General features: G+C 45.5%; 1 protein-coding gene across 1 annotated transcript in view; it reads left to right on the top strand.

Moving 5' to 3' along the window:
* The window catches only part of COL16A1 (collagen type XVI alpha 1 chain), an 871927-nt gene that overhangs the window by 359648 nt on the left and 488112 nt on the right, over positions 1 to 24167 (top strand). Inside the window, exon 8 of the mRNA XM_085648479.1 lies at positions 14847 to 14945. Coding sequence (XP_085504605.1) covers positions 14847 to 14945 — 99 coding nt within the window. The remainder of the gene's footprint in view (positions 1 to 14846; positions 14946 to 24167) is intronic.

Consider the following 24167-nt stretch of genomic DNA (forward strand, 5'->3'; position numbering starts at 1 on the left):
TCAAAACAATGGGAAAGTTGAGCAAAGCCACAATATGGCCATTTTTTCATCCGCTCATGTGTTATCCCGGCCATCCTGTATCTATGGGTTAAAAGGGGTGATGATACTGGGATGCGGAGCCAACCATTGTGAGTCTCCTTTGTGGATAAGGCACTTTGAATACACTTTAAGGACTGGAAATGGTTTCCATCTTTTATCCATTGATGTGCATGACTTTCAGAATGACCAACGACACCACAAATTACATGACTGTGTTGAATTCATTTTCAGGCAGGTGAATACTTTGTGGATAAATCGAAATAGGCCTATCAAATATGCAGTTTTATTATTTTTTTGTTTTACTACATTTGAAGACTTTTTTAGTTGTTCCACGCTATAGATTAATATATTGAATGTGATATATATTGAAGCACACAGCGATGTTTGTTGTACTTTGAAAAAATACAATTAAAAATATTTAATGTGAAAAACAAAATCCACAGAAATCCAGAACATATTTATCATACTTATGAGCACCAGTTGGTATCAGAGTGAGTCTAATCAAAGTGATTCACAAGCCTTACTCAATCAATCAATCAATTAGGATGTGTAAAGTGTGGCAAATCACCAGTAAGGGTCTCTAGGCACTGGAGTTGCTAGCTGCTTCAAGGTTTTCTGTTTATTCGAACAGCCAGGTCTTGAGTCCTTACTAGAATTCCCAGAGCAATGAGGCGGTCCTAAGGTGGATGGGAAGGTCGTTCCAGGCTTTGCCCGCTGGGTGAATGAAGGAGCGTTCTCCGCTGTTGGCTAAGTGGATCCGGGGGAGGTCTGCAAAGAAGAAGAAAAGGGAGGCGGATCACAGGTGTCTGGTCGGTTGGTGGAAGGTCATTCGTTTGTTGATGTATGCTGGTCCTTCATTGTGCAGGACTTTGTTTGCGTGGGTCAACATCTTGAACTGGCATCTCTTCTGGATCGGGAGGCAGTGTAGCCTCTTGAGATGCAGGGTGACTTGAGTCCACCTGGGGAGGTCGCGGATGAGTCTTGCCACTGAGTTCTGTATTATCTGTAGTCTTTTCAGGAGGCGTGCAATGTGATGTGACAACAAGGCTCAATGAAGGCAGTGCCTTTTGCAACATTTCAGAAACACTAAGAACAAGACCTTCTCCAATTTATGGGGTTTTATTTCTCATTTCCCTAAAATGTTTGCCTCTTTTTGCTAGAGGCATATCGCTGCCTTTGCTGACCCTGCAGTGGATGAAATGCATCAACTGAGTGACAAGGATCAATCCCCATGATATATGTAAGTGATGTCAAAGCTCACTCAGAAGGTCTGTTCTGCATGCCGCCATATGATTTTAAGAAAATACAAAACTGTTGGCCACAAAGTTCTAGAATCTTGGTTTCTAGTCCTGATCAAAATTGAAGTGCAGCTGAAGTGTGATTTCTCCTCCTATGTGTATAGACACAAAGAAGAAGAAAAAAAATCCTAACTTTTCTCATTCCTCCTTCCTCTTGCTTGAAAGAAGAAGAGGAGCTGTCACTCACATGGGTACCTGGTGCAGCATATTTTTTCTTCAGAGAAAGTACCACGATTAATGCAGAAACATTTCCCCACAAATGTGGATATTTAATGTAGGTTTTGGTAGTGGTCTCTGAATCAGTCCAGGAGGTCTGTGGCACTATTAAAAAGACAGAAGGAACAAAAAATCACAAAAAGCTTCCAAGTCTAGCAGACAATACTACTAAGCTCTCCAGGGAAGAGTGCTAAGATCTCTATTGATGTCTATGAGAGTGCACAGGAAGGAGCCGACACCGTTCCCTTCATTGTGGATGATGTACATTCTGAAGGTCAACACCTTTTATCCTCTGTAATTCCAGCTCTTTCTAATTGGCAAATCTAGAACATGGCAGCAAGCTGAATGTGTTCTGAGTGGCAAATTCCACCTCTCTTATTTGGCCTTGTTTTAGAATGCTTCCCTTTTTTCAGTGGTTGAGGCTAAGGAAGAAGAAGCATTGGACATTTGTCCCGCTATAGCAGAGTCAAGAACACAAGTCATCACCTAATCTTCAGTCACCTATCTAAAAATCAGAGCCTTTCTTCCTTTCAGTGATGCTCTGGTGGAGCTGATATTGTGAATGTGGTAGAAACCTTTCTCATCCCTGGCCATCGACAAATGGGCATCCAAAAGCACCCATTAGCTGTAGATGGACACAACTGTCTTCAGTTCTAACCCTTCTATCGAGAGCCTGGTAGTTCAGATCTCTTATCACTTTGGTTCTTTGGTCTCTCCCAACACATCTCCTCAAGAGATGGATGATTGAGGAGGAAATATGTTTTGTCAGAGTTTGGCCCTGCACATGAGAAACTCTGCGTTGCTGTTGAACATACTCTCACGTTTTAGGGAACACCGAAAATGTCCCCCCCAACCCTTGCTTGCCTTAACACATGCAGAGGTCTGTTAAACAACTTTAATCTAATAAGAGGGAGGTTTATAAACATGCACACATAAGACACACACACGCGCACCACATACACACACACACATTTTGACTGAAAAAAACAAAGGTTAAAGCAGAGTTATACGTAGGTCTTCTAATAAAAAGGTACTGTTTTAAAACTAAAAAAACACTGAAATTGAGCAGTTACACGTAATCGATCTATGTATAACTTGCACTGCCATAGATTTCATATGTCATTATTGATGTAATATCTGAGGTCATAAACAGAGCATCATAGTGGTCCAAGTTATACACAGGTCAGTTTTAAGCTTTTTTCATGTTATTATTAGAAGATCCATGTATAACTCCACTTTAACCTTTGGTTTTTCAGTGAAGTACTACGTTGTTTTTTTTTACTCAAGTTAAAATCTTGCTACTTTACCTATGTAGAACTCAAGTTTAACCTTTGGTTTTCTCAGTGATTTCTGTATCGTTTTAATGGCAACTCATTTCTTATTATGATATGTCTGCAGTCAATCCACCACCGTGCTTCGACCATGCATGAGAGGGGGTTGGATGCAGCCCTGAATCCAACCCCTGGCACCTGGCCAATCCCCCACCACTGATGGTTTTTGTGTGTGTGCTGCATGGAGTTGGCCTGCGGCCAGGCCCTGCACCCAAACCTTTGTGGGCAGCCAATCCCCCCTCACTGCCCACAGACCTCCACCCCACATTATCCTTTCTTTTTAAAAAAAGGTTCTGCATGACTTTTCTTGCAGCCCAAGGGGCCGTGCTGGCCCCCATGGAAGTCCGAAAGGGTCTCGATGAGCAAAAAAACATATGTGTTTTAATTTTTGCCCATTAGGCAGTCCATGTGTGACACAAGGATTAAGGTGTCAGGGTAACCCTTCCCTGCCTCCTTCTATTTGTTTTTTATGTATTTCTCATTACTCAAGGGACTGGACATTTCTTCTCATGTTGTGGCCAACCAGTCTCATCGCTTGGTCCCATGACAGTCAAACAAGAGCAACAAATCAGAGCGTTTCGTTTTCCTGTAGGAGTCGCGCTGTACTAGATATCGCTATTTTTAACCTTAATTTCCCAAAAACAGCTAAACAGATTTACACCAAATCACAAAAATAACGCTTCCTGAGTAAAGATCTAACTTTCTGCCAGATTTGGTGTAATTCTACTCAGCCATTTTCTGTTCGGGTGGCATCTTCATGGAGCATTGTGTTATCCCTGATGCCTGCACTGTCCTCAAGCTGTGATCACTATGCTGTTACCCAGGGCACATGACTGATGTTACAGGTTTCTATACCCTGTCTGATGCTGGGAGACATTTCAGAGGATAGCAAATTTGTAGGAAGATAGGGTACTGAAGCAGTGCTTTATGTGGGGTGGGTCCCTTAGGATCACAGACTTGCTAGTAACCAAAAACTGACATTTAACATGGGTCCATACAAAACCTCATAGTCCTTAACTTTACAGGTATAACACTGATCAATTTCTGAACAATTGACTGTAAAACCGTTAAAATCATCCATTTGGTGACGCAATTCTTGTTTAAATTACACGTTTTACTTAATCTTGCATTCCTTGACAATATTTCCTTTTTCAAGGCTGTTGTGATTCTGAATTTTTGTTTTATATGCAGCCTATAACTTATGTATAGTGCATGCTGTGAAGTAAGTCACGTCAAGGTGTTGGTGTGAGCTAAGCTTGTGGGTAGTTGTTTATATTGGGCAATGACCGAGAGCTCCTGAGCTGAGGCTGAAGGCAGTGTCAGTTTCTACCACTGCCAAGGTTTTCGAAAAACACGCTCATCCGATTCTTGGCTCTGAAGAAAGTGACCCGATTAGGGTCACCCGGGTCACGCACGACTACATCTCCGCCTTCCCAATAAATGAAGAGTCGGTCATTCGTAGAGAATACAAACCAAATAGTTTATTAGCAATACGCTGCAGCGGAGCCCAGTCTGACCAGTCTCCTGAGATGACTACCAAGGGACTAACTCCCCCCAACATAAAATCAGATATTATACATTCCCAATTCTAAGAGACCACGGCCAGACCAGGAAAATTCCGGCTCAGGCTACAGTGAACAATGGCAGCAACGAAGGATGAGCCATGGCACAGGGCTGGGTACATGCTATCTCGACCCCAAGGCCGTTCGGCCGGTGCCTAGCATTCTAAGATGTGGGAACGGGTCTCTCTAACAGCATAGGTATGCAACAATAGAGAATACATTCATTAGTGCAGCGGAAACTTCAACCTTGGGAAATATAAACTGGCTGCGCTGGGGCAGCCTTTCTGCTGAGGCAAGCATTATGAAACAGAATCTCGATCTCAGTTACAGAACAAGATGGCGCCAATAAAGAGAGCGCCATGAATGCTAACTTAACACAAATAGAGTATGAGCATTGCAAAGGGGACAATTCAAGTCTGTGCATTACGGAAATAACATTTCAAATCTAACAGCTCCACTGCAGATCGCACAGAGCAATGGCCAGGAGTGCTGACTGTAATTGTGCTTCTATGTGACAGTGTGTGAAGGAGGTACACAATTGTCGAAATATTGACAGGTGTGTCGGTCCGTTGCGTGTATGTGAGATGGTGAACTGAAGTAGGTGCAAGAGAATTCATGCGGGAGAGAGGGAAAAGAGGGTGCTGAAAACAAAGAAAGATGAGTTGTGAGATATGCAAATAGAGAATTTCAAAAAGATGTGTGGAGAAAAAGTACATAAGTGTCTGAGAAAGTTAGAGACTTCAGAGGAAATTCTTGTGAAGGAAAGAACAGGAGTGACTGAAACACTCCGAAGACAATTACCACTTCCACAGACCTTCCACAGAATTGAAACATTTTCAATTTTAATTACTCACAATAAGTCATTGTTACTTATTTATTTGATACTGTTGACAAGCATTGGCGAAGCAAAAAGATATTTGGTGCGTTATAGGTGGATGAGTACTAGTTGGGTGGTACTCTATGGTAAGCAAAGGATTTTAGTTGACGTGTTTTAATCCACATGTTATTTTTATAGGCCACGCCTCTTGGAAAGGATTCCTTGTTGCGCTTCGTAGGCTACGCCCTTTTGAGAGACTCCCCACTTTTTCATCCAGCTTAAAGCTCTGTACTGAAGGTTGGTAAGTCGTTCCTTAGTTGCTGAGTGAAGCAGTGACGTTCACAGCCCCTGACTGCCTGGGCTGCTCCGCCGGGGTGAGGTTAATCGTTTCCCCTCCCACCCCGGTCTTGCCTGGTACCCTAGTGGGATCAGGCCGCGTGCAGCCGGCTCCAGCTGCTCGCCCACGCCGTCGCATACACATTCAGGCATGTTTCCTCACAAGGTTCTTTTTGTCAGCATTCAGTTCGTTCTCGGGAAGGCCCGGCGCGCGGAGATGAATCCACAGATCTTAATTGGCCGCTGTGGGAGCTGCACACCACTTACCCTTTGATCACTGTATGAAAAACCCCGGTGTCACAGCGGGTGACGTTGTTTCTTCAGTGATAAAAGTGTTTTGGGGGAAAGTTTTTGTCCTTTGGCTACAGAAACAGATGCATCACACCTTTGCGGTGGAGAAAGGACTAGTTATTTCAAAATACCAAAAGACTGCTCTATGTTTTGTCTTTTTGTCCTTGGCTCTTTACATCGAACATCGTTAGATCTAACTAATATTAACCAATCTAATACGCTACCTATTTCACTCTTCTAATAAGGATGACTTCACCAGTTTGGGAGCAAAATCTGTACTGTAACAGATAAACCCGTCTCCGCACCAAATGCTCAAACCAATGAGCTTTATTCAAGTATACAGGCTCGGATTTAAGGATCCCTCGTTGACTACAGAATATTTAACTATCATAGACTGGATAACACACGTATCGGTTTTAAAATCAGAGGTATACCAGGGTTGTGATGTCACTTCCAATGATTTCACTTCCTGTGGCAGTTGGGTGCATTATGTATGCAGAGTATTCAGCTCCGGGTACCCTGGTCATAAAGTGACTGCTTGTGATGAAGAGGGGGTGGGGTGGGTTGTGTGACACAGATTGGCACTGTGTGGCAAATTCGAAGTCTGCCTTTGGGGGTCGTATGGCTGGTGGTGGTGGGGGGAGGGGGGTAAGTACAAGGCTCCCAAACGTCCGTTCTGCTTTATCCAGAAAGTGGTTCTGATTCTGGAGACAGGGAGCGTGTTGGCCTTTGTGAGAATAAACCTACAATAAGCCTCAATAAACCATGAAAACAAGCACTGGCATAGCCAATAGGTCTCGCCTTTGGGACCTTAGAAGTGTTTAGCCAGAGATATTGGCAATGTTTAAGGTATGTTGTAGATTAATGTAGCTGCTGTGTTTAATACTGTAAAGTTTGTGTGCAAGTTGTGCTTAGTGTAGTGACGTTAGGGCAGTGGCATGCTGTGGAATGTAGTGGTGAGTTGTGATATGATGTGTGTTGTTGGTATATGTGTGTAGTGTCTTTTGCTGATGTGTATGTTGGTGGTATTTGTAAGTTTACCCCCACTCCCCAAAACAAATTGTAATCATATTAATTATGAGCGTAGTGTGATACGGTTAATGTGTTTTTTTTTTTTTTAAATCAATACATTGTTTTGTTAGTTGTGTTTTGTTTTTCTGTATGGCTATACAAAGGCTTTATTTGAAAGCAAATAGAATCTGAAAAGTTTCTGCAAAAAAGCACCAGAATAGTTAGAGTGGCAAAGCCAGAAGGTTTCACCTATGCCAAATGTATTGGCTTTGTCAATGTGTTTTACGTCGCACAGCCGTTGATCTGCTATACACCTGCGCTTTTCCCCTCTCTACTATAGTTAGGCTGTTCTGCTCCGATTATGAAACTGTCCTTGCAACAACACCGCACCCCCCACCCCCACCTTTACAAACTTTGCCTGGTGCACGCGCTGCACGGAACTCGGAGCATTACGTGCGCTGCGGTCACAGGGCTGCGCTTGGAGCATTAGATGCTCTGCAATCACAGGGCCGTGCTTCAAAGCGCCACGAAGCTGCAGGCCCCACCTGCAGCACTGTTTACAGTATGCCTCTCCCTGTATTGGAACAGGGACAGGTCAATTCATTTTTTTTTTAGACGGATTTATATAGTGCATGTAGGAGAGTAGGGTCTGCAATCCTATGATCACCCAGATTTTTTTGCTTTTGCTTCATTGGTTTACGACTTTCCCCGGCTGTGGGCCTGCCAATCAGACCCACAGCCTAGCTGTTCTCTCTCGAAATTATCACACATGTACATTAGGTGCATCCACTAATTGGAACTGGGCCGCCTTGTCAGTCCCTGTCTCAGCATACCACAGGTATCCAGGGCATCGGTGTACCCAGGGCCTACCAGGGGCTGAAGCATGTATTATGCCACCCCTGGAATGGCCGCCCAAATCTGACACAACTGGCTGTACGACAGCTGGGGCCACGTGGTGTAATCACCCGTTGCTGTAGGTGTAGTATTCCTACACCTAAACCCTAAAATGGACACATGGATTCCTATCAGTCACTCCTATAGCAGGCCTTATCAATCCTGAAGGCAGAGTGCAGGGAATCATGTGGGACGGTGCTCTGGCGCGAGCTGAGCCCGTCGACGGCTTGCGGAACCAAGTCCTAATAGCCGTTCCATGGTGACGCGGGCCAACTACTTTTAATGCATTATAATCCTGGCGGTTATTTGCTAACTTTGGCCTCACATCACCTACACATGTCGAGTAAGGTGTCATACGAATGGGAATACAAACCCCTCGCCAGTCCTGGTGACGGGGTTAGCATTCCCCCCTTTTAGAGGGACACGACATGGAAGTAACCTTGAACCCCGGTTAAAGTTGACTCAAGCCTCAGCATCACAAAATGGATGCTGCCACCAGACACAAGTCTGACCTCCTGCTGCTGGGGGACCTTCCAGCAAGGGGAGCTTGGACAAAGGGTTTCCTGTCAAGGGCGGTGTTAGCACCGTCCCAGACAGGGTTTGTGTATCCCAGGTAGGCAGGGCTGAAAGGAAGGTGATTGCAAGTGGCACCCCGGTGCTCACTGTGCATAGCCCGGCTCAAACCAGTTTCGGGGGCACACCAGCCCCTGAGCTGGCGCGAAGCCGGACAAAGGATAGGGGTGTAACCACCCCCCTCCTGGCTCCACCCCTAGGTAGAACCTAGTCACGGGCCAGCCCCTTTTCTTAGAATAAAGGTAGGAGCGAGTCCCCTTCCCAAATTGGATAATCAGATAATCGGATAACTCCGAATCACGAACCACTTTCCACGAAAGGAACTCTTGACTATTTCTGAAGACTCTCCCTTGTGGCTAAGGAGTAGCCACCCTGCACCAGCAGGCACCATCTAAGCGCTTGCGGTTTGCTGTAAGTCTCTCCTACGGATCAAGACTGCCCAGCTCGACGAGACCCGAGTCCCTGCCATCTCTGACCTTTTACCTACCTCATCAGCCCAGCTGAGAGTCGTAGGTGTGACGAGACCTGCGGGACCGGCCATCTTCAGAACCTGCACGACGCTTATCTAGCACGCCCACCGAGGGACCCTCGAGTGAGTGCACCTAGGGTTTGAGAAGCCCTAACCCTGAGCAGCTCCAGCATCGAAGTCTGCCTCCCCAGCATCCCCGAGATCTGCGTGGGGGCCCTTCCGCTCCTTGCTGTTCACCGCGTTGTTCGACCACTTGCCGACCGGCTTGTGGCCCTCTTCACGACGCACCACGATTGTTTCATCACTAGTCTGGTTGCTCCAGACTGGCTCTTGCTCCCCTTCAACAGAGGAGTACCACGGACCCTCCTGGTCCACTCCCGACGCCATCTTGACTCCCCCGCTTGGGTTGCCACTGCCAAGATCCGCTGCCCCTGCCTGGGCCCAGCATCATCGACAGCAGACACCTTCGTGGGACAGCTCGCCCTCCATCCTGGTCGCCGCCGCGCCTCCTGGCCCGAGGAACAGCCGAGTCCGACGTCACCCACTCACCTGGTCGAGGTGACTTCAGCCGGTACCCTCCTGGTACCCACACGATCGCTGGCTAGCGGTTGAGAACTGAGTCCCCTCTGCTTTCAGGTTTCCTTCATCCCCGATCCAGGCTTGGATCGCTCTGAACATCGTCACTGGTCGCCTGCCAGCAACTTCTTCCTTCAGGCTCCTGAGACTACACGAGGACTCCCGACATCTTGCCGAACTTCACGCAGCCGCAGCCTCCGGGCTAGGTAACTCGAGCATCTCGGTGCTCCATCGCAGGTTCGCTCTACAAGTGTCCAGTTCCTTTTTCGTTTAGTCCCACTGATCGGATCACTCCGGAATCAGTACCTCCAGACTCTAACCATTCGCATTTCACTGTTAGTGTAGATGGTTTCTCGTGCCCCTCGGGCATTTGTGTAAATTGTGCAACTGAAGTATTTTCCTAAGAGTTTTGTAGTGTGCTTAGCTCCCTGACTCATAAAGAGCCAGGGTAGTCTTGTTATAAATAAATATCCTTTATTTTCATAACAACTTGTGTGGTGTCCTTTCGCTTGGTGTTCAAGGGGTATATGTGATGGTAAACAGCTGGCTTAACACGCCCTCTAGAGTTTAGCCTAAGACTGCTCGTATCCACGCTACTAGGATAGCTGGTCTAAAAGGTTGACTTACAACCAATCATCAATAAGGGTCGTTTGGAATGATACACAGTGATCACTAGAATAGTGAGCACTACATATCAGGCCAACTTCTCACAGTGCAGACTCGAGCCGAAGGTTTTGAAGCGCTTTACACGAGCTCTAGTTACGTTGCACAAGGACACTTTAATGAATGAGCCTATGCACGTGAGAAGGATTCTGGGAAAGGTTGCGTGCGGTGGCCACATACACGCCATTAGCTGCTGGGGCAGAGATAACCAAGCTTTTATGGCAGAAACATGTAAATGTATCACTGTGACACGAACTATTCTTTCAAATGAGCACTCGCTTCGCTAGCACCGGGAATCACTGCTCACTCGGCTCTTACATTTCGTGTGTTAGTACACTCACAATATACAGTGGGTTTCGGACAACAGAAAGGCACCAATGGAGTTGGGCAGTAAAACACCACCCTACAGCAAACCATGTTTTAAAGAGCAAACTATTCAACTACGTCACTGCGTTCACAGGGCTGTGCTTCAAAGCACCACGAAGCTGCAGGCCCCACCTGCAGCACTGTTTACAGTATGCCTCTCCCTGCATTGGAACTGGGGCAGGTCATTTCACTTTTTTTTTAGACAGATTTATATAGCGCAAACTCGACCCGAAGGTTTTGGAGCGCTTTACATAAGCTCTAGTTACGTTACACAAGGACACTTTAATGAGCCTGTGCATGTGAGAAGGATTCTGGGAAAGGTTGCGTGCGGTGCTTTAAAAGACGAGTTAGTTTCTAGCACACAAGTACAAACTCACGCACGCAGTAAAAAAAAAAAAAGCAAACATTAGAAATACAAAAAAAAAACACTCTTGGCGTAGCCCGCGGGTTAACAAGTGGGAGGGGTGGAGGGAGTGCGGCCCAGAACATAGACAGCGTTTCCCTTTTGGGAGCGAGCAGGGGCACCATCTGTTGAAAGTTAATTACAAACAAATGTTGCCAAAGCTCGCTCCCGCAAGGGAATCGCCAAACTTGCATGCATTGCCATTGTAAGCAATGCAAAGCGTGCACGTTTTTGGCAGAAAAAGCGAATCGATTCCTAAAGGTCTCCTCCTATTCAGCGCATGTGCGCTGCGTAGACAAGACCTAAAACATAAGCCTTAGAGTTCTTCTAACATCCACGTGTAGGGAAATAAATACAGAAACCTTTTGAGGGAAAACACCTTAGTGGCATGTGAGATGCTGATATTTAAAACCCACAAGTACACAAGAACAAAGTATGCAAACTTCGCACTCTTCATTTTCAAAGTCTCCTTATTACAGTCCACTAACATGAGTCATTTAATCAAGGAACTTCACCGAATGATAAAACAGTACCATTAACACATCAAAATAATTACAACCCAAGTACTTTACAACTTAATAACTTAGGGGCTGATTACGATGTTGGGCGGAGTACCTCCATTCGACATCGTCTCGGTCATGGGACCAACCGACACCCAGTCGGCAGTCCCGACCGGCTCATTAGTATGCGACCAAACACTGTTCGGTCACATTCTTACATTTTACAATGGGAGCTTGCATTTACAATATGCAATAAATGACAAGGTCTCTTAGGTAAATATATAAAATTGTTCATGTCACAGTCATTACACTGTTTAAGTTTGATTCTGGCACCTTTGTGTTGATGGAACAATATCAGGCCAGTGATAACATTGTGGCAATGTTTACAGTTGAAGCAGGGAGAAGTCCCATGTTTTTTCTCAATTTCATCTTCGTTTTTTTTGTTGTGACCCTTTTTTTAAGGTTTTTCGTTGGTTCATATGCAAATAATGCTGGCTTCTTTAACAGTGTTCCAAAATATGGTTCTCGTTGTAAGATAACCCATCTCTTTCTGATAATGCGTTTAATTGCCATACTATTAGTTGGAAAAGTTGACAGAAGGTTGTTCTCGTATGTAGAGATTTCTCCTGTTTCTACAATAATTGTTCTCTACATAACTGGTGTATCCTTTGAGGTGTGTTTTTTATCATGGTTCAGTATATCGTTTTTCTGTGAATCTTGTGATTTGATCCTGCATTGCTGCTTGGAAATCTTGAGAATCAGACACTATCCTTTTGATATGGTAGAATTGTGAGTAAGCAAGATGGAAACATTTTGACAAAAATCTCTAGAAAATCGACAGGCAAGAATGATTTTCTTCACTTTTCGAAATTTTATTCTGAATCATTGAAACAACATTTACCTCACGCACAAAATATGGCACCTGATCAGCAAACCTGCAGTACTGTGAGGGACGCGGCCTAGGTGGGAGCTTCCTTCACAGTGGAGAGATCCTTGCCCTGGAGATATGCAAGGTTGGTCCTCTCCTCCAGGAGGACTGAGAACCCTCCACCAGGGTCTATATGGCCAACTGAGTCATGATACAGTTTCATGATTTAGTCACATTCTTAACTTCATTCCCAACACTAGACAACAAACTCATCTTAGTGGGCTTCTGAAAATGTGCCTTTCTGGTACGATTATATTTCATGATTCTTCAAAATCAATAGTTTGAGAAGGTGGCTTGGTATATGCTGTCCACTAGTTAAAGTGGGCGCTTTGTACCAATCCACATGACTCTTATGATGTGTGAGGTCAAAGATAACCTTGTTGAAAGCTATCCTAGTGGTAGCTATGGAGAGCAGCCTTCGGGCTTAATCTTGAAGGAATATAAAGCAGCTTGCTTTACCAGAATATCACCTCCTGAATGATTAAATGAAGGAGATCCACACAGTAGTTATATAAAAATATGTATTTATTAATATAACACTCCCTACTATCATCTACAAGAGGATAGAACAAAAAGCACAGAATAAAAGATCAATAGAACAGTTGTAAGTAGCACCAGGGGCGACCAAACAATATTACACCCATGTCCTTTGTCCAATTTCACGCCAGATCAGGAGCCCCTGGCTCCCAGACCTGGTTTGAACTGGACTATGCACAGGGACACCAAATGTGGCCCAAGTGCAGACTTTCAGGCACTCTCAGAGTGCACCCACCCAGCTCCAATACAGTAAATTCTGTCTGGGAGGTAGTCACTCCTCCCTGTAACAGGATGTCTATTGTGTTGCCTTCCTCTGCTCGAGCTTGGCTCAGCAGCAGGAGGGCAGAAATATGTCTGTGGTCAGCATCATTCATTTTGTGCTGTCCGGTCGAGAAGGCTGGCACCGGTAAGACCAGTGACCCTAAGTAGGTCACTTCAGAAGGGTGGAATCATACCTTCCACACCAGTTACTGGTGTGGGAGGTATGATTCCAAGGTGTTTGCTCCAAACTCGATATGTTTCTATGCAGCCATCTTCAAAATAGCATTTACCGCGAGGTTATAATGCACCTCTACCTATATGTCCGGCTGAGTCACAGACAACCCAGGAGAATGGTCTCCGAAGGCTGCAGAGAGGCTGTGCTCAGGCAGGGGCACCATCTCACATAAAACTCAGCACCCTGCCTTCAGGGTTGTTAAGGCCTGCTATAGGGGTGACTTATAAGTTTTAAGTGTAGTGACCATTAGATATAGTGAACCTATATCTGATGCACTTGGTGCAAGCACCATCTTACACAGGCTGCAGTAGCAGACCTCGAGTTCCATTTTGCATGGCCTCTCATGGGTGGCATAATACATGCTTCAGCCCATGGAAGGCCTCTGGGGTACCCATGCCCAGGGTACATGTGAACCATATACTACGAACTGGTAAGGGTACCCCAGTATCCAATCTAGAGTGTACCAAATTACATGGATGTCAATTTAAGAGAGAAAGCATATAGACTGGGATCCTGATTAGCAGGATCCCAGTCAGACTAGTCAAAAAGCAGCAAAACACCAGGCATAAAAAGGGAGGAACCATGCAGTCAGATCCTACCTTCCTACAAATAGTAAAGAACCTTAAATAAAGCACCTGGAATACAAACATCACAGATTGTCCCTGTGTAGTTATTCTGGGTTCCTCACTTGGCCAATTTGTGTGATCCTATGCACACCACCTTCTTAATTTTACATTCCCTGTTTACAAGGATGTTTATCTGTCTGCCCCACAATGACCCTTTAGCTTTCAGATTACAGAACCTGCTACCAAGACCTCTCACCCAAACAAGAAAAACACTAAGGTCTCCAGCCTGGACCCACTATATATTCATCTTTTAATGACAACAGTTTTTGTCTGTTTACAAATTATCTGCATTACCTATGTGAACCAGCAATGCTTTGGGTCAAGAGGAGTTTACCAAGAAATCAGGTACCACCGCATAATTTTTACACCCCAGCCCCGGGTGAGACCAATGGTAATAACAACCTAGGGGCAGTTTCACCTTAACTACAGGGTAGAACGTGATTCTCTTTCTGGGGTTCTGTTTTTCAAAAGCCAACTGCTATGGGACCACGTGTCTGTTTTGCATTTTTGTTTGTTTGTAATTTTTTTGAATATATGTTTATGTATTTGCTGTATAGTGTATTGCAATGGTTTTAACAATCAAGCAATAAAGATTTCACTATTCAACAAGAAAAACACGGCATTGCAGTGGTCAGGCTCCCTCACTCCAGGTCATGTAAGCGCTCGTATGACAAAATGTGCCAGGGCGGCTTTGGTTTCCAGTCAGGGCCTAGGAGTTCGGGCTGATGAGGATTGACTTCGGCGGCAACTTTCCTGCGGCCGCTTCCGGTGACATGGCGCCGCTATTTAGCCAGCTGTGTTTTTGACAGGATTGTCCTGCGGATTAAATGTCACATTATATATTTAATTATGCGTGTCATCAGCTTATTGTAAATATGCTGACGTCTTATTTTATTTCTTTCCAATCTTTTCAGTGTCAACCGGATGCCTCCAAAACGAGGCGAGAAGCAGAGGACAGCGACCCAGTACCAAGCAGCAACTTGATAGAGTTCAACCTCCAAACGGAGGGAAAGGTAAACCTCCATGGCTTCGGCCTAGAGGGAAGGCTAGTGGCTGTGGGGTCTCCAGAGAGTGGATGGGGGACATGGCTGAAGCCGAACCCACGTTTGTGACACGGACCACCCGGGAGGAAAAACAACAAGCAGCAGTCAAAAATAAGGGGCAGTATCTTTACATTTAGGCAGCCCTAGGTATTGATGTTTGCTGTTTGGGTTCTGTCTGTCCTCTAGCAAGAAGGTCCTTTTTCAAGTCATTGGTGGTAAACTGGCTCCCTACTGTGGCTCTTTGTGATACCGCGCAAAGGCAGCTACCTACCATGGCCTTAATGTAGTAAAAATCCTGCTGAGATCAGACATCTTGAATGAAGAGTGTGGCATGCCGGGTGATCATCCTGAGAAAAGTAGAACCAATTGGAGGCTTGTAAATGTTAATTCCGCCCGAAATCTCGTTATGACTTTTAAAAACTCAGGGGCATATTATCAAGAAACGGCGCTAAAAGTATTGAGGCCATAGCGGCAGAAAACTGCCGCTAAAGCGGCGATAATGGGCTTGGTAATATGCCGCAGAGAATTCCCATAGAAGTCCATGTTCTGGTGTGAACATGGGCTTCTATTGGTCTTCTCTGCGGCATATTATCAAGCCCATTATCGCCGCTTTAGCGGCGTTTTTCTGCCGCTAAAGTGGCGATAATTTTAACGCCGTGCTTGATAATATGCCCCCCAGTAAATTATTTACAGAAACGTGGGAGAGAAAAAAAAAGAGATCGGGAAGGAAGGATAGTGAAAGGGGCAGGACAAGGAGGAGAAAGGAGTGACATGAATTGAAATAAAAAAAGTTTATCGGACTCAATGTTTCTAGAAGTACCTCTGACTTGGTTAAGTCCTTTGAATGCATTTTGTAAATTATTAATTTGACATTTTCCAAAACGTTTGTTGCTTAGTCATGTGGCCCTTTCTTCACCAGGCAATCATTTCTTCAAAGCTGACATGATGTTCGCCTCATCCTCAGTGTAATGTCTCCAGTCAGTTAATGATTGTTCATCTCATGTCATCTGTACACCTATGGGCAGGTCCAAACATTTTGCCTTTTGTGCACATGAGTTCATGCCTCTCGCATGGATCACTGCTGGTTATGATGGACCTGTTCGCAGCATTTGGCCCTCGCTCGCCTCCGTGAACCGCTCTTCTGACAGGCAGCACCAATGACGGGAGCATGGGTTTGTTTCTTTCATCATTACTTGTATCGACCATGGGTTTTCCCATCACCTGCATGAGTGACCATCTGTGTGAGCCCTTTATTTGATACCCTGAAAGCCCACGTGGTAGAATGTCGGTCGTATGCTGACAACACACATCTAATGCAAGAGTGGGCGTGTCAGGGCCCCTCCAGGGTCTATACATTATTCTGCAAGTAACCTGGTCATCTCAGCTTTATTTTACATGGTCAATGGTCCAGCTACTTCATTTATAAAGGTAAAGCACCACCCTCAGGAGAGTCCTGGAGTAAACTCTGTTCCCATCTACTCCATGGTAAACTTGTTCCTTCGCTATTACAGACAAACTTTTCCAGCTGCACTCTCTTTACTGGACCCTGAATAAACAAATAAAACTGAAGGATACTGGCACCTGCTGGTCATGCAAAACAGCGCCAGGTAACCCGGAACACATGTTCTTTTCGTGACCGCTACTTACCTCTTACTAGAACGAAATAGCAGTTCAATTAGGTAAAATCTTCCTTACAACTATCTCATTGGGCTTTCTGTTATTCTTGGCCCTCATGCGACTATGACACCCAGTGCTTAGTTTGTAAAAACATAAGTGCAGGGCCCTCATTAGGAGGCCAATGCAGCTTGCACCACCCATTGCCCTGCCGGCGCTGCCATTGACGGTACCAACACGAGTACCAACTATCACAGTCCTACAAACTGGACCAATCAGACTATTCCAGGCCCGCACAGGTATAACAATGGCTTGGGCAGCAGGTATTAGTAATGCTTTATGCATATTAAATTAATAAACAACTGTTGCACTTATTTGTAAATTAGACAAGCAGTGCCACCATGTGGTTGACTGTTCCAAAGTGCCAGCGTTGACAATTAACTGCCAGTGCTGAGCACCGGAAACCACCCACTCAAAATAGGCACTGATGACACCCCTCCCGCTTGCAGACCGAGATCTTATTCTCTTTGACCAACTCACCACCATTGCACTCACAGTTATCCTACGAGGTTGGACAGACTCTAAGCAAGTCTCCTATCGCACGTGGTTGGCATGGGTCACATACTTTAGAAGCACGCACATTACCCACTCTCACTCCCTAGGAACCCCCCTTCCATCTAAGCGCAATCTGGGAAACTTTGGCCTGCATTATACACAAAAAGCAATAAGGGTCCATTAGCCTCTCCCTGCCCCTGGTGGGCTCTTTAGATCTGACGCAGACCTAGACCCTGGTCCTATTGATCATCCACTTAGCTCCCTTGCCTGCTCACTCATGCTTCCTCTCTGCTCTCCTTTGCAAATTCTCTCCCTCTCTTTACTATTTCCTCTTTATACCTACCCCCCGCCCCAACCCATTTCCCGCCCTCGAGCCCTGTTGGTCCTTTTGTTTTATTTCCAAATCGGGATAGGGTCTTAAGAATATTAACAAGGCCCTTTAGTCTCAATAGTCTGAAATAAGATTAATCTCCCCCCGCCTGTCAGCATAACCGGTCAGTCAGGTTGTATTTTATTTCAATCTAACGCATATTCTTCTTAAACATTAATCTCGCTCTCCTAATAAATGCAAGATGTGAGACCTATCTGTATCCATTCTTAAGCACCACTCAATATCTTGTCTTTTCAGTGGTCGATTGGTTTGGAATGCACCTCCTTTTTATATTATTTTAAAATCAGTAAAACTTTTGGAACAGAAAGAAAACAAAAGTAAAACGAAATTGGCGTCATCTTTGACTCTGATGACTGCAGAGGCAAAGGTCATTCAGTCATTCATGCCTTTTCCTGCTTTATGTACTAAAAAGATACTCCCTTTTCTTTCTCACCCCCAAAACACATTAGTGGTTGGGGCAGAGGTGAACTCCCAGCTCGATTATGTCAAGAAAGGAGTCCCTAGCATGCCTTTTCACATCTCCAGGGTACCCAACAAGGTGCAGTCCAGTAGCCTTCACAGAAAAGTCTCAAACGCAAGGAAGTCTCCACACTAAATTTTATAGAGGACGACCCTTCTGAAATAGGACGCTATTTTATTTGTCCCTGTCTAATTTATAAAATAGACACTAGACTATCCCTCAGGGCCTCAGATGCTCCAAAGGCCATTACATTAACACCCCTGCTTGTAAACTTACAACAAAAGGCAAACCCAGATGTTCTGTGCAAACTGCTTGAACCTGCAATATCCTTCAGGCTCCAATTGGCTCTTGTACTTGTCAAGCTCTAAGTGCCTGCTCCAGGCACACATGTTCTTATGGCAGGAATCAGCCAATAGCACCCAGAGCCCTCCCAGGTATGAATACGCTCTCTTGGTGTGTACTGGACTAAAGATAGATCAACTGTGCCAGTGTTTTTCTCTCGGTACTCTCTCATTGGCCATTTGTTATGATCCGTATACGTCAGAATATTCCCACATGACCAGTAGGATCCCTTAACACTTGTAAAAAATATATATATCTGTAACAACGATATGTTTTCAAAGTGGAAAACAAAATAATGACGCTCCTTTCTTCCTCTATGTTTAAAGCAAAACCCACATGCAGAGTGCGCACGTGGGGTTTGATCCTTCATTTTCGAGCCCTTACTCCCCCGACCCCATAAAGCCTGCACTAGCCCAGTTTTTCAATTACATTTTCCAGGAATGAAGTAGCTCAGAACTAGATCCTTTAGTGCGCCGTTTCTTTGCTGTAAATTGCTTCTTTTATGCTCTGGCTTACGTTTGTGTAGTTATCACCAGCTTCTTTTCAAAGGAGCTTATTTCATTTTTTCAGACGGAATGTCCGCCTGTTCAAAAATGGTATCAAATATGATAGCTAGGCCGGCCTTGATGATGGATGCTCGGGGTGCTGTTTCTATTTTTCTCAAAACCTTAACCTGATCAAATGTATGCACTGCAGGGGAAAAGATTTAAAATCTTACAGGAAAGAGAAGACAAGCTCCTTCGGGCAAAAGCCGGCCTTCTCTTTTAAGACACATCTGCTTTTTCAGATAGTGCTTTAGATGACCCCTTGTGGGCGCCTTCAGGAGGAGGAGGGAAGAGTCAAGAACCAAGGCTACTGCCAAGACACTGATAAACGCCTCATCCCTACCCTTGACGCCTGCTGGGACACCATCACGCTCCATAATGCGTCCATCTGAGCTGGCTTTTAAGTGTCCCACTCTTCCTTAACTGACTGCCCGTCATCTCTGGGACCACCTCTGGTGGTGAGACCTCCTATGGAGCTGAGATCATTAGCAACTTCTCCTTTGGTTCTGAGCTGCTACTTGCCACCAGGGTTATCTGCTTAGAAATCTTCATGGTCAAAGTATTCAATGTCGAATCATTCTGTAATCTATAGGAGCTGATCCCCATCGAGCGAGCACTTGATGTGTAGAAATGTGCCATGACCTGCCATTTCAACACTGGCTGCTATTCCCCCTCAAAACATCCTGAAGGCTACAGAATGATGAACCATACAACCAGACAGGAGGGCCTCTGAATTCAAACCACCTGTAGGAACTCAATGCCAGCACTCTTTCTGCCTGTATCAGAGCCCCCTTGGCACCATCCATTTACCGGGCTTCCCTTTGATTCTAGTTCTGGTTGGGTTGAGGGAACTCTTGCATGCTCCGCAACGGTAGCAGCTCAGATCACAAAAGCTTCCGTTCCACCTCTTGATGAAGTGCATTCATTTGTTGCCTTTACTAGGATGATGCTGGACATTTCTCTTGCTTCTACACTACTGTAATCTCTGTTCTGCGGCTTTTCCTCAGTTGAAAATCATTGTGCAACGAGAACAGCACTGTAAAAACATTTATAGCCTATTGTCAAGCTTTGTGTCCAGCCCATAGTACCTTCACAGCATTAAAGAAAAATCTGTGCCACATCTGCCGATAACACGGGTCCCAAATAAAATGACTATCCATGCTAGGATTCTTTCAGCACGCCATTTAGGTATTCTTGACACAATCTTGTGAAAACTCTTTAAACCTAGCCATCCATCGGCTATGCCTGGGCAAGCCAACAGTGAGGGAACCTGCAACACAGAATCTTGGTTCTCTCTTCCCTGCTGCAAAAGTCTGCTCCCAGAAGCCGTGCATTTGGTGATGAAGGCTTCGGTGCAAATCGTGTAACACATTGGTGGTTGAGAGCTGGCACTGCCATTGCCCAACTCTGGAAAGGCGCACACTCATCTGCGGATGAGGAGCCTATCTCACTCCCAAGTGAAATCCAGTTTGGAAATCATGACACAATATGTGTAACGATTGGATGTCACTGTGCATGTAATTCACCAATCAGAATGGGAGAATTATTCTCTTTCAACTACCTCTCTGGATGGACAGAGGCCGTGGGGGGAGGGGCATCGTTGTTGTGGAGTCAGAAGTACTTGTATAGTTTGTGTCGTGAGGCACTGCTAGGCAGCATTTCATGCACTTGATTCTTTCCAGAACCGATTATGGCAACGCCCTCTACCTGGGAGCAGACATGGGCCAGATTGCCAAACTACTGTCCATTCAGAACATGGCGGCCCGGGTGCTTTATGGTCTTCCCAAACATCACCCTACTTCGGCCACTATTAAATTGCTGCACTGGCTCCCGGTCCGGCAGCGAGTGGATTTCAAGGCTCTCTGTCTTGTACACAAGGCCATGTTTGGTGGGGGAGCTGCCAACGTGCAGCTGCTATTCAAACGGTATTCTCCTCAAAGCTGCCTCAGATCAACAAATACAGGTCTGATCCTGATCCCCAAGATAAAAAAAGTCAGATGGGGAGGCATGGGTTTCTCGTACCAGGCCGCCAAGCTATGGATTGTACTCCCCGTACAGATCAGACTACAATCAAACAGGACCGTCTTTAGGAAACAAATAGAGACCTGGCTCTTTCCCAAACTGGCAGATTAATCAATGTGGCCCAGGATTCTCTCACTCAGCGCCAAGACGCCTTGGCATTCGCGCGCTTGAAAAATACGTCAGTCAGTCACTTCATTCTTGGATGCTACATTTCTTGGGGGTGGAGGTAGGTTGCGGCCAGCAATCTATGCTGGCTTGACACTCGCTATTGTATTTCTAAAGGGCTGTGTGTCCCATGGTGCACTTAAGCACCATCTTTGAAAGGTGTATCACTAAGAGTGTGCACATTTTCAAAGTACTGTGACTCACAGTTTCAACTCATCAGAGTCACACATCGTGAAGCCCGTGAGTTTTAAAAAACAGACAAGGAAAGTTTAAATGGCCCCTTTCAACAACTGAAAGCTGCTTCCATTGCTGCAAAGGGCTGTGCTGGCTCACCAGTGGACAGGTGCTGCTTGGCAGCCATCTTCTGTATTGGGCACTGAGCACTCTGCCACACCTAGGGCAAAGGTACAAGTCTCACCTCTCCCCAGCAAGAATTTCCAGGCTTACAGGTGACCTTAGCCATCCACCCTTGCTGGTGTACCCCACATGCCGATTAAGCCACACTGTCACCCATGCACAAGTCACACTCTTCTTTGCAGCCCACCACAGCACCTCTTACCTCGTAACCTTGGGGGCTGTAAACTTTGCTGACCTTCAGCAAACGCATGCGCAAGGATGTCCCACCCGAGGGACATCCTGGAGCAGGAAATCATCAGGGGGAATCAAGCCAGCGGCTCTTGACTACGGGGTTATATTTAGAGTTGACATACATTGTAAATAAACGCCATAGCACAGCGCAGGTACAGCAGACTGTGTTTTGCTACAGGCTGAAAATATTTAAGAAATGCTTCATGGAACCGAGAGCCAAGTATAGACACTAAGTAAAGTATAAGGACAATAAATGAGAATATCCCGAAGGCCCTGCGTACACTTTGCAGACTGGATCAGGGCACACGCCTGTTCCTCTACTGGTCAGTCATAGTTTGCATGGAGCTCCTATCCTCACATCAGATCTCTTCCCTTTCACTTCACCCAGACTTCTTGCAGTGTGATTGCCTCAAGGTATTATTAGCACAAGACGTCCTGCCTTTCCAACATCTAGACACAGATGGCCACAATCTCCATCAGCACTGCAAACCCCAACCTTTACTGAAATCTGGCTCTCAGTGGCTTCTAACGCTAACTTGGCCTTAGACCAAATTACTAGGCCTCTATATCAATTAGCAGCTATGTTTGAAAACATTCATTAAAGGAAGCCGAAACAGACTATTGCAAAGTGTCCTTGTAAGTTCATCCCCCACTCACCAGATAGATTCTTTTGTCCAGGCAGGTGTCCAAGCTCTAGTCCTGTTTTCTATTGAGATGCAATGCCCTCCCTCGTCCACATCAACCCACACTCTCATCTCCCAATACTACCCTGTTTCTAAGTAAGCAATACTTCCGAGAAACTAGGGTACCACACCAAACGCCTCACCATCTGGAAAATGAGGTGCGTAATCTGCAGCCAAGATCACGTTCAACAGGAACTAGTAACATTTGGGAGAAAATAGTCTTGTTGTGGTGGAAATATCCTCAACCAATGCCATAGCACTCTGAATCTAGCTGCCAGTATTATGTGCTGTGCACTAACCATGCTGCTTCACGTAGGAAGTCACATAGGTATTATCTTAGTCTGGAGGTAAACAAAATACAGGCTTGAATGTTTCCTAATCCTCAGTGTAGATGCAAACGTGGTTACAGATCATCCTTGTGTGTGTGTTGTTGGTATAAATGCCGGCCAGATAGCATTGTTCACATTACTCATTCTGGACCTGTTTTTTGAGCTCCAGAACCCATCACAGCTTATCTGCATCATACACCAAGAAAGATGCATATCCAGCTGGCAAGGTGCCATACTGTGGTCTTTATCACCACCGAAAGTGGTTCCCTACTACAGATGGGTTTATAAGCAATCTTGCTGGCTTCAGGGTGAGTTAATGCAAGCTATATGAGACACGCCATGCTCCCTGGAAAGCCATAACAAACAGAAACAAGCTTTTGCAATGCAATATGTCTCGCAAGAGTTTGAGCTATTGACATTGTAAATTACAATGCCTTTTACTTATCTGTTGGTTTTTAAAACATAAATATAAGGCATGGTCATTTGCAATGCCAATAGCTTAAACTCTCGCAAATGTGAGACCTATTGCATTTCAAATGCTTGTTGTTATAGCCCCCTCTAACTCCCTCAGCCTTTGAATAATGGAAATGCCTGCATTTAGTGCAGCTGCACACAACGTTCTTCCCACCTCTCCCTGTTTTAAACCAGCCAAGTAACGTGTTTGCAGCTTCTTGCAGTGTTTATTTTGTAAGGCATCTGACACACACACACGTAACAAATGAAGAACGAAAATGGGCACCTAGCCCCCAAATCAAAGCTATTCAATTAACAGCAGGAGGCTACAATACTGGTGCGAGTGCAATGAAAGTAAGTCTGGGACATTTCACTCCTCAGTTATTCACAGGTACCTGCACTTCGGCATTTGTGTTTCAACCACAAGAATGGAAGGTATCGTTTTCACAAATGGACAGAAAGGGTTCAACAAGCATTGAAAATGCAATAGGTCTCGCCTTTGATTAAGTTAAAGCCATTTGCTTTGCTAATGGTATTGTATAGCAAAGCAAATGGCTTTAACTTAATGAAAGGCGAGACCTATTGCATTTTTAATGCTTGTTTCTGCCTGCTGAGAGAATGGGACGTGGGTGCTGGTTGACTTACCTGCTGTTGCTTGCTGCAGTGTTCTCTGGATGCTGTCGGGCTGCTGGGCTGTCCTCAACGTCCTGCTGCGCAGTCTCCTGGCCTGCTGGGAGCCGAGTTGGTTGGCGGATGACGCTTTGTGGCTGGGGCACCGGTCCTCCTGGCGCATCTTCCTGTGGCTGGGCCGATCAGGAGGACGTGTTATTGATGCTGTGAAGTGACTCGGGCCGGTCTTGGTGGTGCCCCTGGAGTTCCTGGCTGGCCAGTGTGGTCTTTCCTGCATTGCGGCCATTCCACCCTGGTGGCACCTGCTCTTGTCTGATCTCCAATGTTAAGCAGGGTCGGACTTGGTTTCTACCTGGATGTGAGACCGCTTGGGGATGCCATGTGCTGCTGGCTTTTCATGTTTGCCTGGCACTGG

This window comes from Triturus cristatus, chromosome 3_2 (assembly GCF_964204655.1).
Source record: "Triturus cristatus chromosome 3_2, aTriCri1.1, whole genome shotgun sequence".
Taxonomy (NCBI): domain Eukaryota; kingdom Metazoa; phylum Chordata; class Amphibia; order Caudata; family Salamandridae; genus Triturus; species Triturus cristatus.